This window comes from Sciurus vulgaris (assembly GCF_902686455.1).
Source record: "Sciurus vulgaris genome assembly, chromosome: 14".
Classification (NCBI taxonomy): domain Eukaryota; kingdom Metazoa; phylum Chordata; class Mammalia; order Rodentia; family Sciuridae; genus Sciurus; species Sciurus vulgaris.
The window spans coordinates 60,680,235-60,694,874 of record NC_136475.1 but is presented as its reverse complement, the minus strand read 5'-3'; the positions used below and the strand labels follow the sequence as shown (position 1 = coordinate 60,694,874).

The 14,640-nt window shown below is 47.2% G+C and overlaps 1 protein-coding gene across 2 annotated transcripts in view; it reads left to right on the top strand.

Annotated features, from left to right (window-relative positions):
* Positions 1 to 14,640, top strand: part of PRKCE (protein kinase C epsilon) — a 466,710-nt gene that overhangs the window by 288,251 nt on the left and 163,819 nt on the right. For both annotated transcript variants that reach the window (XM_079111623.1, XM_079111624.1), the window contains exons 4-6: positions 2,873 to 2,907; positions 4,163 to 4,248; positions 7,164 to 7,293. In XM_079111623.1, coding sequence (XP_078967749.1) covers positions 2,873 to 2,907; positions 4,163 to 4,248; positions 7,164 to 7,293 — 251 coding nt within the window. The remainder of the gene's footprint in view (positions 1 to 2,872; positions 2,908 to 4,162; positions 4,249 to 7,163; positions 7,294 to 14,640) is intronic.

Below are 14,640 nucleotides of genomic sequence, written 5' to 3'. Positions count from 1 at the left end.
GTGTGGGGGAGATTAGAAACTTCATTTAAAAAGTGCTGATGAACCGGGCATAGTGGCACATGCCTGCCATCACAGTGGCTGGGGAGCCTGAGGTGGGAGGATTGAGAGTTCAAAGCCAGCCTCAGCAACTTTGAGACTATAAGCAACTCAGTGAGACCCTGTCTCTAAGTAAAATATTAAAAAAGGGTTGGGGATGTGGCTTAATGGCCAAGCACCCTTGGTACCAAAAAAAAGGGCTGATGTAATGGGAGTCATGGTACATACCTGTAAATTTGTAATTCCAGCTACTAGGGAGGCTGAGGCAGGAGGATTGCAAGTTCAGTTCCAGCCTGGGCAACTTAATGAGACTCTGTCTCAAATAAAAAAGGGCTAGGGATGTAGCTCAGTGGTAGAGTGCTTGCCTAACATGTACAAGGCCCTGTTTTTTATCAGTAGTACCCCACCACACACAAAAAGTGCTAATGTAAATAAAATAGGATATTTTATTATAAAAGTCAATAATGAGTGAGGTAATGTTTTTTTCCATACAAAATCATTGCATTTTAACTTGAAATGGAGAGATTTCCTGAATAAAAGTCAAAGTGTGAACATTATGAATGTTGGAATGTGGTTCCATCGTGTAATTTTGACATCTTTTTAGTGTCCTGATTTTAAAGTTTAAAAAATACATCCTGATAAGGAAAAAGTATTGCCTTCCTTGAATCTTATCATAATACAGAGCTGACACAGGAATCTTGAAGGATTTGATAATGACAGCAAGAATTTCCTTTAATAAAAATAGGTTGTAGAGGACTCTCAGAGATTTTAAACTCTTGTTGAAATTGAAAAATAATAAATTTCAGATAAAATAAATTCTGCGTGTGTTGAAAGAAATAAAATAGAAAATAAGCAGCATGGATGTGTATTCTGTCTTTATCTGATCACAGAAGACTGCTCCAGAGTTCAAGTGTATGGAGGTGCCTGGGAAGAATGAATGGAAAGACATTCTTGTGGCTCTTGGGGACTCTATGCTTAGGATCATAGCATATTTGAGGAGTTAAATTTTATAACCAATAACGATAATATGGTTGCATTTTTAGAAGAAGTCTGGCTTTTAGAGAGACAAGCAGAACTATTTACAAATTACCTATGATATCTGAATTTGTTTAAAAAAAAAAAATTACCCTGGAAGGAGGGGAGAAGGGCTGGGGTAGAGATGATGTGGACCCACCATGGATTTAGTTGGAGCTGGGTGATGGGTATGTGAGGGCCCCTTATATCCATTGCTCTACTTTAATACATATTTGAATTTTTCTATAATGCAATGAAACAATGCCTGGTTGCTGATCTCTGGAATAGAGAGCAGTTTTCAGTATATGTTCTAACCCCGCGGCTGCCAGGATGCGGAGATCTAAATGGAGCAAGAACACAGCAGTGTCTGGAGTGGCTGGGGAAGGCGGCCTGGGGAAGGTGGCATTTCTTCGTTCACACTTAGGATTCTGAGCACGCTTAGGCAGAGAGAACGAGGCAATGGGCCTTTTGAGTGGTGGAGGAGACTATGGGACACTGGTCTTGGGGTTGGAGGAGGAATTTTAAAGAATATCTACCCCATGCCGGGTCCTGTTTTTGGGCACTGGAAATATCTAATTAAATGTCTCCATTATTCCATGAATGGTGTATTATTAACCCCATTCTACTGACAATGCTGATTCTCAGAGATGGAGAAGAGACTCGTCTGATGTCCTCTAGCTGGGGAGTGTCAGAGGCACAGTTCCATCCCAGGTTAGCCTGACACTAAGGCTCATGCTTTTCCTGACATCCCACCAGGCTTTCTGGAAAGTTCTCTGAGCTCTCTGAAGCTGGTGCTGATGTGGCTGACTCCCTGTGGATCCAGCAGGGGAGAGTGAGGAAAGTTGAGTTTCCTAGCGAGGGGACATTTGAATCGGGCCCTGAGGCCCTCCTGGGTTCCTGAGGCATGGAGGAGTCTCTTATCTTACCCTCAGGGTGTTACAGAACAAGGCACTGAGGTGGGCCTGGACACACCTGAGATGACACAGCTCAGAGGAAACCCACCCGAAGCAGAAGCAGTGGCCTTTTCAGCTATGACAGTTCTCAATTCCCACACCTGCTCACCGCCTGAACGCCATTGTTGGTATTTCAGACATGAATCAAGTGGTTGGTCTCACAGGCTGAGGTGTTCCCTAAGCCTACGGTGAATATCATTGCACTAGGTTTCCTGGGATGTGGCCCCAATGACTTTGGCCCCTGCTGCTGGACTGAGAACTGCAGGGGGCCCCCTGACCAGCTCTTATGGGTAGACTGAGAACAGGAATAAGGCCGGGTTGTTGATGGTTCGATTTCTGTGTTGACTTCCAACCTTGCCCTGGGACCCTCCTCTGGCCATGGAAGGGATCTCTAATGTTGGCCTTCACCCAAGTGATAGATTGAACCCCCAGATGTGATCAGAGACTGCCTGTAATCCTTGGTAGTCTCTGGGATTCTCAAGACATATGTCTGCCAGCCACAGCCCTCCTCCATCATCAGAGAGGGAGTCCTGGCCCTGGGAGGTGAGAACGTTCACTACATCCATGAAGAAGAGAATGTTGAACTGTCCAAGGCCTGTCCAGAGCACGCAGGTCATTTGTAGCTTTCCAGAATACTGCAGCCCTCGCTGGCACAGCTGTCTGTAACATCCAAGCCCCAGTGCTGACAGACCTTGCACCTTCTGCAAGTGCCGGGCTGCCTTGCGAGGCGGAGTGAAGTTGCAGTGCTTGGCTGGCTCTGTGGCACTTGATAGAACCCAGGTGGTGGCCATAGTCAGCTGGCTGTGTGTGTTTATTTTTTACCTTTAGTCAAATTTCATTTTCTTACAGGATTGTCTTCTTCTTTGCAGGGGTGTCATAGGGAAGCAGGGATACCAGTGTCAAGGTAAGAGGTCTTTGATGAACTCGATCTTTGGACACCCTCATTGGGTTCAGATCAGTCTCACTTGTGGGAGGTGTGTCCCAGGTTTGATGACATTTAGGGACTCTGTACCATTTGCATGCTTGTCCTTCCCCTCCAAGAAGCAGAACCCTGCTAACTTTGTCCCTATCTGGCCACATACAAGTATGGGAGGTGCCTTTCAGGTTACCCCCACCCACCAGCCTTCCAGCAAGCTCCCAGCATTTTGTGCCACAGTAGCAGGTAGTCCTTTGATCTTTCCCAGTGAGATGTGATGCTTCAATTAGGGGCTCTTTAGAAATCCCATTTGTCCTGCGCCAGGTCTCTGTGTCCTATCAGCTACCTCTTCTCTTTCTGCCTGAAGGAGCTCCCTCACCTGCTTGTTTGAGTCAATATCTCTGAAAGGTTCTTGCTGACTCTCTTTTATATCTCTGCTGTGGAATGGTTCACTCTTAAAACTTTAAAGCCCACTTGAAAGAATTGAAGATTCTTTTTTCTCAGTTAATTGATGACAAATGTAAGGTCAAGTTGTACGCAATGGGAGCATGGAAATGCAGGGTGGTCATGCTGAGGCTTCTGTGTGGTGGGAACAAGGAGCCCAGCACTGTCCAACTTGGGTCTCATCCTCAGGGAAGCTCCAGTCGGTTTTGTTGGAGACTGCTGCGTCTTTTGTGTGCAAACAGAGAACGACTTACCTCTCCAGCCACCAATTGCCCATGACCCTACCGACAAAGCTACAGCCTAACTTTTTGACAAGTGGAACATTTAAAGTTTGGGGTATAAGAACCCAACCCAATATTTTTTTAAAAAGCCTAAGAACTTCTGTGCCACTTGCTAGAGTTCCTCTTCTCACATCAGCCACCCCTGCCATGACTCTGGAGCATGGAAGACAATACACCATCCATGGAGGGGGCTCCATAGGAGGCTAGGAAGGAAGCTGGTCCCCAAGCTCAGCCAAGCACAGCGAGAAAGTTGATCAGGACTCTCGGAGAGCAAGAAAACTGCCAGTGCCCCCTGAACACAACTGCTTCATTTTTCTCCAGGGCATTTAAGAAACCTTCATAATTCTGGTGGCAAAATGTTTTGAAATAACTGCATAAAGGGCTGTAAATATTAAAGAAGACTCAGCGGCAGAAGGAGCATGCCTCTCCTTGTCCTTTTACTGAGCCCTGATTCAATGTTGGGATGAAAACTTTCTTCTCCACCTGTCACTCAGCTTTCCTTTTTTTTTGGTTTGCAGTTTGCACGTGCGTCGTCCACAAGCGATGCCATGAGCTCATAATTACGAAGTGTGCTGGATTAAAGAAACAGGAAACACCGGATGAGGTAAATATTTAGGACATTAGAATTCTGGGCCTTCTGCCCTTTACTACCTCCAATACAGTCCCCAAGAAAACCTTATCTCTCTGAGATCCTGCTGCCTTCATTGTGTTGATCAAAAATGAAGGGAGTTGTCTAGAGTCTTCCGGCGTGGAGCACAATCTGTGGAATGAGCATAGCTCTCAGTGGGTTTGATGCAAGAGCAGGCAGATCCCAGAGCCAAAGCCCACAAGGAAAATGTGGATTCCTTTATTTCATTATCTCATTGAAACACTGGCATGGCCAAGTGACGTACGTGTCCAGGACTCTATGCAGGTAATAAACAGAGACAGACAACACATGAGCAGGAAGCTTATGTTTAAGGGGGTGAATGGGGAAATGGAGTGGAGTGAACCACCCAAGGAACACTTAGAAGTCACAAATAACCAGGTTAATAATTGTAATCAGCACTCCCTGGGCACCTGCCTTGCCCTGACTTTGGCATATGTTATTTAATCCCAAAACAACCTTAATGGCATAGATGTTATGATCGTCTGCATCTTAGAGGAAAGAGACAAGAAGCACAGAGAGGTCAAATTAACTTGCCCCATGTCACACAGCTAGTATGTGAAAGAGCTGGGTTCAAATCCAGGTGGTCTGTTCTAGAGTTTGAGCCCTTGACCTCTGCACTACGTTGTGTTTTCATCTTCGAAACTAGTGTCAGACCAGCTTTGGGAGGTGGTTAGGGATAAGGAAGCATGAACAACGGTAAGCAGGGAGCCAGGTGTCCCCTAAATGAGCAATTGGAAGAATGATTTTATAAAAAGCCTGTTGGAGGGAGGTGACAGGTACGATTGTGGGCGCAGGTGTCATCTGTCTTCTGAATCGTTGATTTCAAGTGTGCTTTTAATTCTGGGTAAAATACATACTGTGTAATCATATGTCACTGGAGTCAGGGGTCAGAGAGAGCCCCTGAGTAGATTTATAATCAGCTGAGTTTAAAAAGGAGTGATTATGGAGACCTTCTACCTACTTCTTAAAAATAGTTCAAACAAATAATATCTTTGCACATAAAACATTTCTTTCCTTGCATCTCCTTTTGCTTCCATGCCATCTTTGGAAAGCAGCAGGGGGCAAGGCGGAGAGTGAGCCCTCTGTGCCCCTGAAGGGTCGATGGAGCCCTGAGAGCTACAGCTGTTCTCAGGGCATCTCTTGGCTTGGCTAAAAAGGCAAGCCAGCACCTGGGTCTCTTGACTCCCGGTTTATAGGCATAAACCAAGGAGCATTGTTGCCTTTACTGCTTTCGTAAGAAAATGAAAGAAGGAAATGACTTGCCTGCTGCCTGACTTCCTTCCTTCCTGTAGACATTCCACTGAGTACTGATTGGGCACTTCCTATATGGCAGGCATTGTGCCAGGCCCATGGAAGCAAAGAATGCACGAGTCCTGCTCTCAAGGGCAGGCTGCCCATCAAGTCTCACCCCCAGGGAACCTCTGCAGGCTCTAAAGCTTTCCCTTGCTTCTTTGGAGGGAAAAGGCCCATAAGAGTCACTCAGGTTAGAGATAGAGACTTGAAATGCACGGCACCCAATTGATCCGTGACCTAGTTCTTCCTTCTGTCTTTCCTGATAGATGGAGCAGTGAAAAGTCTCCAGTGAGATCTGTTCCCAAATGTGTCCAAACTGCCAGGGACTGAGGAAGGAGGGCTCTTAGCTTGGTGGGGTTGACTGCCTGTCCTGGTGTACCTGCCACCATTGCGTGCTTCCTGGGGCCAGTGTCCTTCAGTGACAGCTATCTGATCCATCACGGTGATGACTGTGCCCTTGCCAGGTGCTGCTGCCCATGGAGACTGACCTTGAGTTCACTCCTCTATGAAGCCACCTTCTGTGTGATGCTTGTGCACACACACATCTGTGTACACGTGCACTACAAATATGCGTAGCTCCCAACACCGTGCCGCCAGCTCTCCCTCCTCTCCACAGGTGCTCTGCTGATGGGCATCTTGGGTCTTCTGCACGTGAGCTCAAGACCAGTTGCTTTCCCTGTCTCGTGCCTGCTCTGTCAGGCTGAGGACTCACACCCCTTCCCCCACTTCCAAGGTGTCACAAAGGAGTGCTCTATCTCTGTGCCTGTCACTTTCCTTCAGTAACTCAGGAGTGTTCTGTCTCTGTGTCTGTCACTTTCCTGCATTCCTGTTTCTGATCTTATGATTCTTTCTGCCTCTCTGTTCTCTGTGAGTCCCGCTCACTCCTGTGTGTCTATGTCTTCTGCCGTGGGTGTGCGGGATGGAAGCCTGGCCTATCAGCTTCTCTCCTGTTTCTGAATCTCCCTGTGCCTTAATTTCCTCCTCAGTGAACTCAGAGTCACACGGGAACTCCCCCAGAGAGTGCTGGTCGGACTTCACTGAGCTGTGGTGCCTGGTGTGTGGTCGGCACCAACACCTTAGTGTCCTTGGTTTCCATCTTCATGTAATTATTGCTTGTTCTAACTGATGGTCCTGGTTTCCACGACACTGCTGGTTCACATGTTGCTTTACAGACTCCTTGTGTCCACCTCGGAGCTGCTGGAAGCCCCTTTGCTGGGTGAGGCCTCTTTACAAAGCAATTCTGAAGGCACGTGGTGCTGTCTCATGAGTGGCTCAGGTGTGAGGCACACCACCACCTGTGTGATGTGACTTTGGAAGGCCTGACGTCCTGGGGGGCAGGCTCGGAGAAGCAGGCCTGGCCTTGCCAAGCCAGCCAATGCAGCAGGCTAGGAGTCGGGGCATCAGGAGTGAAGGTGGGGCCAGGAGGGAGGCTCTGTTCAGCTGGTGTCTCAGAGCCAAGCCTACCGTGGCAGGTGCTTCCTGGGGAAGACGTTCTGTCAGAGTCCCAGTGATGAGGCTTCTGGGCCGTGGAGGAGCTAGAAGTCAGCCTGCTGACTCTGTGCTTTGCCATCCTGCAGGTGGGCTCACAGCGGTTCAGTGTCAACATGCCCCACAAGTTTGGGATCCACAACTACAAGGTCCCCACCTTCTGTGACCACTGTGGGTCCTTGCTCTGGGGCCTCTTGCGGCAGGGTTTGCAGTGTAAAGGTGAGTTGCTCCCTGTCCTCCCCTCACCCCCAATGTCTGAGCCCCCTTTTTTCTCCTATTTGTGGAAAACCTTTGTCTGAGCCTGGATAGTAAGTTCCAGATTTGGCTGGAGCACTGGGCGCAAGCCCTCCTTAGCCCTGTTGCTAACCGTGCACCTCTGTTAGGACTCTGGCAGAGGCCGCCAATGACTGCACGGAGGGAAACATGGTGGAGGAAGAAGGTGTGACCCACCTCTTAAGACAGTTAACGAACTGGGGACAGAACGAGCCCACAAACGTGTAGGAATAATGTGAGGGGTATACTGGAGTAGAGGGGAAGAAATACTTTTGGAATTAGGTTGTAAAGTAAGTAAATTGAAATGAACTGGACTTTTTCTCTCATGAGCTCACTCTTGGAAGGAGCCAGGCTAGGGTGCTGTCACATGAAATGTGTTACTGATGTTTCATAGGTTGTGACATATGTGATAGTCTCCCTATGTCCCAGGAGGAAACTGAGGCTCAAAAATGAAGTAATTTGGACACATTACACAGCTTATCATATGTGGGTCTTGATTCTTGGACCCTGAGTCTCAGGTTCCTCACTCTGTCCCTCCTGTGATCTGTCTGCTCCAGTGAGTATGCTGGGTGGTACAAGTAACAGCACATCATATGGGAACAGATTCTGGGAACCTGAATAAAGAGTCCAGTTTGGTAAGCTGGACTAGCCTGTCGTAAGGCTAGACTATGAGCAACTGCAAAGTATTGGGTAAGAATAGTGCATGGAGATTATTTTCAAATGGTATCTATTGTTTGTACTGAATGTATTAATAAATTCCCCTGGTGGAAAGACTTTTAAAATAGGCAAAGTATGGGGAAATAAACTGAGGACATGGACACATTAGTCACTGAAAGGATGCCAGTGAGAAATTATAAAAATTGAAAATAAGATACTGGCTGTAGAGGAATAAAGAAAATAACTTAAAATTTTTAAGAAGTAATTTGTTGGACAGAGCAGCCAGATCCAACTGGGGATAGTGAATCAGTCACTGAGACAGGGACTGCATGAGGGAGGACAGGGCTGGGGGCAAAATGGTGGAATGGGTTGGGGATGTGGTAACTGGAGGTGCCTATGGGAAGTGATGTGGAGCCGTCCAATCAATTCTCATGGAACACTGCGGGAGAGGTCTAGACTGGGCACTGGGATTTGGGTTTGTCAGTATCTGGTTGGAGTTACAGCTATTGAGTAGATGTCATCCTCAGGGCCAAGTGCTTAAGTCTGTAGAGAGAAGAGCCAAAGTTAACACCTTGGGAGCTGGTGTGGCACTTGCCGTGGTCCAAAAAGGAACCTGCAAAGCCCATGAGAGGGAAGGACCTCACGGGGGTGGGGGGGGGGTTAGCAAAGAGCAACCTGGTAGAAGCCAAAAGTGTGCAGAACATAAAAAAAAAAAAAAAGCATTAAAAAGGAAGTGGTGAGGGATGCCACGTGCTCTTGAGAGGTTCTGTGAGGTAAGACGAGAAGCACAAGACTGGGTTTAACAATGAGAAGGTCACCAGTGACCTCAGCGGGAGCTGTCTTAGTCAGTCAGTGGGATGGAGGCCCATGTGCAATAGGCTGGAAAAGAATGGAGGAAAAAATGTTTTCAGAATATTTAGACGGTCAGGAAACATTGGAAAAGGAGACTTTGTAGAACCAGGAGAGAAAAGAGACCATTGATACAGCTGGGGCAGTGGCCAGGTAGGGGTGAGGATAAAGTAAGACAGCCCCACCAAGATGGCAGGGAGGCTGCAGACCAGGTAGTGCAGGTGTATCTCTGGGGTCAGGGTGTCAGGGTGGGGATTCAGGGGACCCTGAGTGGGCAAGTCATTATTTACACTTTGAATCTGTTGAGGACACTGGCAATGAGATTTCCCTTATTTTCTGAAATGGGTGGTCCTTTTCAAAGTTGAGAGGAGAACTGAAAGTGTGGGAGGGGTGGGGAAGGTGGCAAAGATTGGGAGTAGCTGTTGGGGGACCATGATGATACTGGTCCAGTACAGGAAGCAGTGCTGACTGTTGACACATCTGGGTTCCTTGTGACCTTCCCAGCATCTGCAAGGCGGGCAGTGAAAGCTTCCCAGTCTCCCTCTCCAGCATCCTTTCTAGCACATCACCATGAATAAAACAGGGCCTACCTGAAATCCTGTTGGGCATGAGGTGAAACACAACAAGGGATAAGGAAGAAAAAAGTGGATCAGGAATCTCAAACGATTTTAGTAAAGAAGTGAGAGCATTTCTGGAAGGCTGACTGGGGTTGCCAGGAAGCGTAGAGCCTGCTTTGGATAGGAGTCTGATGAGGTGATGCCTAGTTGTTAGAAACAATATTAATTATTAATGTAAATGAAAATCTAAATGAAGATACCGTCATCTCATAAATATGAATATTTTAAGAAAGCAGTGCACATACCCAGGTGTTGCTGCTAGGACTGGGTCCTTGGCTGACCCAGGGATGATGTCTTCAGTTCCTTTGGCAGGAAGCCTGCTCAGATAAAGGGGAGGAGAGTGGAATATGTGATCACAAGACCCCAGGGGAGCAGCATGGGGGTGGGGCTACTCAGGAACTAGGAAATAAAGGCTTTTCATTCATTAGCACCCAAAGTCCAGAGTTCACATTAGAGTTCACACTTGGCGTTTCACATTCTGTGGGTGTAGACAAATGTATAATGACACAGATCCAACACATCAGAGTATCACACAGAGTCACTTGTTTGCCCCCAAATCTCCTCTCTCTATTTATCTTTTCCCATCCTTTCCTTGACCAAGAAACTCAAGTTTTCTAGGTCATGGCCATGAAGCCAACATGGCCTACTTCTGCCCAGATCCAAGGCAGGTCTGCAGCTGTGACTATTAAGGACAAATCGAGACATAGTAACTCATGTGGGATCCCAGTAGAGTTGAAGCTTAAGTCCAGGCACCTTGGTCCTGCATCTTGCTCTGATCTAGTCCCTCCCCAACACTCCCTGCTCAGGAGACTCGGCTGGGTTTTAACCATAGCTGGATGCTGCTGGCTGGTCCTCCTGGGCTGGAGCCCTGCTCTCCTGGTGCTGTGCAGATAAGCCATGTGGCTGCTGCTCTGTGCTTCAGCTTTGAGGTCAGTCCCACTCCTTGGAACAGGTTTCTTAAGCATTTGAACCCAGATAGAAGGACCCGTAGATTTCCTGATCACTCTCCTTTCAGCCTGCAGTTGACCAAGCCACCTAGGCTCACGCATTGTGTTTTTACTCTTTTGAGGACTGTCCCTAGTTAATGAGAGCACATTTACAATTATGCCTTATTGAAGGGCAGAGATACTTCTAAGAATTACCTCTTTAGGAAATTTTGCTGTTTGCAAACATCATAGAATGTGCTAATAAACTAAGATGACTCTAATGTCAACGGGTGATATAATCTTAGGGGACCACCATCATTTATGGGGTCAAAAGTTGATGGAAACATTGTTATGTGACTGTCCTCACCTTTGACTGGCAGGGAAACAGAGATTGGAGAGACTAGTGACATAAACAAGGACGCATAGCCAGGGACTGGTGGGGGACTGACCTCTGTCTCTAGGTTATCCTTCCCTGTCCTCAGCCACAGAGGGGTCAGACCCTGGGAGGATGTTCACACAGCTGTTGGGTAACTGAGCTCCTTAACCAGGACAGAAAAGCACTGGTGCCAAGTGAGCAGACGGAACATTCCGTTCCTTTCTCTTGTCCTTGATTCCAGCGTCCATACTGTCCGAGGCTCTCCATGTTCATCCCTGGGCCTGTCTGAGCATCGCAGCCCATTAACTGACTTCCAAGGCTCGGGTGCTAGGTCATGAGGCTCTGGGGCATCTGAACTCTTCAGTTTGTGACCTCAGCCCTGCCACCTCCCCTAGCTGTGCTTTACCTGCACAGCGAACCTCTCTGGGCTCTTGCATTTCTCAGCTGACACTTGTGGTTGGTCTTCCCAAAGGGAGCTGCCAGGGCCTTACAATTGTCATTTTCTTCTCCAAAGAAGTTACGGGGCCATCACAGTGAGACACGGCCACTCTGTCCCCAGGTGACTTCCGCTCAGGCTCTCTCACGGCTCAGCATGGCCACCCTGGAGTCAGCAGATGCCGAGGGGCAGTTTAACAAGAGAGCCAGAGCTCTGTCCACAACTTACGGTCACCCGCAGGGCCACAGAGCCCTGTGCTTCGTTGTGGCTGTCCAGGGGCCTCTGGGATTGCAGCTTGGAACTGAGGTGGGAAGAAAATGTGCCTCAGGAAGGCCTGGCCTGGGAAGTCCTTCCTGGCCTCTGCCCCTCTCTCTCAGATCCATCTTAGCAACTGCTCTGATCTGAGGCTGCATTCACAAATGAGGACACAGGTGTCACTTGCTGTCCAGGACTTAGTGAACAACAGAACCCTGGGGGATCTGTGACCTGTTGAGACCTGGGAACTGGGGGAGCTGTCCTGCCCTGGTTTGGTCACTGCCCACCTGGGAGATCAAATGCAGGTCACCTTACTGCCATCCAAATACCCTCCTGTCTTCTGAGGATTGTAATTAAAGTAATAAAAGCAGAGTGACCTTAGGTACATACCCCAGGGGGTGACTGGGTAGAGTCCTAAAGATAAAAGTCTTCCTCCCTTCCTTCCTTCTTCTCTTCCTTCCTAAAAAGAAAAAAAAGAAAAAAAAATTTTTTTGGATATTAAAAAAAAACAAAAACTAAACACTTGAAAAAAAGATTTTTATTCTCAATATTTTTTGAAAATGTCAGTCCTTTACTATTTTTTGAATAGCTAGACCCTTGTCACAACTGCAACCATTATTTCTATTTTTAGAATTAAAAGCGCACAGTAATATACAAATACGCTCTCACTGTGAAAGATTTGAGCAAAACGTGACAGTGTGTGAAACATTAAAGTCTTTCTTCGTAGTCTCTTTGTACTTTCATCCCCAGACTTAATTGCTACTAAAGATTTGCTAGGTGTTTTTTGAGGCTGTGTGTACTTACTTCATGAATACTTACACACATACACACACATACACACACACACACACACACACACAGTTTTAATATCTATTGCTGCAACTTACTGATATAAAACAACCAATATTTATGAGTACCTGTGGGTCAGAAGTCTGGGTGCAGCTTGGCTGGGTGCTTTTGACCCAGGAGGTTGAGATCCAGCTGGAAGTGGGGGCTGAGGTCTCATCTGGAAGCTTGACTGGCGGAGGATCCACATCCAAACTCACTCATGTGGCCCTGGCAGCCTCAGGTCCCTGCTGCGTGTTGGCCTGAGATGCCAGTTCTTGCCAGTGTGTCTCTCCTAAGTAGCTCCCCACGTGGCAGCTGGCTGCTGTCACAGCACATAGTCAAGAAAGAGGGTGCCAAGGCTCTAGCCACAGGCCTCCGTAACCTAACCTCAAAAAGTGACATCTCGTCGCTCTCGGCATTTTCTACCTAGAGGAGAGTCGCTGGGTCCAGCACACACTGAATGAGAGGGGGTCACCTAAGGATGTTAATCCCAGGAGGCTATGGTCATTGGGGCAACCCTAGAAGCTGCCCACCACCCCCTCACATCCACGCCCCCATGTCCCCAACACATGCAATGCCACCCCTGCGTGTGTGAGGGCCACCCTGAGCGCCCTTTTAAAAACAGACACTCTCACCTCTCATCTTCCATCACCTTCCTCTGCCTTCTTTTTTACCATAGCATTTAAACACCTAACTCTATGCTACTTATTACGTCTATGTCTCTCGCTCCCCCATCAGAGAATAGCTCCACGGAGGCAGAGATTTGTGTGTGTCATCCTCTGCTATTTCCCCAGCAGCTAGAAAGTGCCTGACTCATGAGCACTCAACAGAATATTTGTTTGTTGCATCCTATGTGCATCGTTCTGTAACTTGATTTTTCCAGGCAGGACTTACAGAGCTACTTCATTCTTTTTATGATTGCTTCATAGTCCACATTATGCAAGTTTAATAGGCTATTTAAATATTGCCCTCTTGATGGACTCTTACTGGTTTTTTCTGGTCACTATTTTAATTAAGGCTGCTGCAGACATCTTCATTCAGGCATCGTCATGCATATGTACAAATAATTATGAAAGAAAAGCCCTAAAAGTCCTATTTTAAAAGCCCAAGTCTTGCCAGGCATAATGGTACATGCCTGTGATTCCAGCAGCTCAGGAGGCTGAGGCAGGAGGATCATGAGTTCAAACTCAGCCTCAGCAAAAACAAGGTACTAAGCAATTCAGTGAGACCCTGTCTCTAAATAAAATATAAAATGGGACTGGAGATGTGGCTCAGTGGTTGAGTGCCCCTGAGTTCAATCTCTGGTACTCTCCCCATCCCCAAAAAACAAAAAACAAAACAAAACAAACAAAAAAACAACCCAAGTTTTGTTTTGGTGGTTGAATTATATAAGGAGGACATAAGTAAGGATACTTTTATTTGTTGTCTGTTTGTTGCTAAATAAGCCATGCGAACTGACTGCTCTGCCTTCTTGAACATTGGTATTTAATCTTGTATAGTCAGAAAAAAAAATCTTATGTCATGAGCTTGGGATTTCAGTTCCCTGATATCTTCTGATCTCTGGTCTCTGGGTGAGAGTTTCCATTTGTGCTGCAGAAATACTACTAATTACCATAGAGTTCAAATACACTCAGAAGCATTGCACCCTACTTTGTGCAAAGGCATTTTGAGAACTTAGAGATAAAGCATGATTTTAGTCTTCTAGAAACTTCTGTAAGTAGAGTACTCCCTGGGCATTAAGTTAAATAATAGACCACAGTTCAAGCCATGAGTCAAATATAAGTGTGCACAATTCCTGGGCAAAAGAGTCCAGTACAGCTAGGGTGGTCAAGAAAGGCTTTTGGGGAGACATGGGACTGGAGCTACAGTTGAGGGAACAGGAAGACCTGGAAAGGTGTGGGGGGACCACATCACAGGTGGAGAGCAGGTATGAGGGAGCAACTCGGCATTCAGAGCTGCAGTGCCATAGGGGAGTCCTTGGTTGGTTTGGAGCCCCTTCCAGTGGTGTCTGGCAGTGCCTAGGGACCATGATGAATGTCCCCCTCACACAGGGAAGGTTGATACAAGATGTAGTTTTTGAGGAATTCTGGGTAGTAGACAATTGGCCATTCCATATGATGTCTGGAAAGTGTTGTTATGGTTCCAATATAGTCAGACTCCCAAGTCTCTTTCTGGGGACATTTGTCCCAGGATGACTCCAAGGGACCACCCCTAGGATCCCCTATCTCCTCTTCTACCTGGCACTCTACATTCAGTCCCCCTCCCAACCCTGCCATCATCCGTCACACATTTCCTATTTCTAATTGTTTGCTCTCTGACTCTGAGCATAGCATGGCTGATGGTAACCTG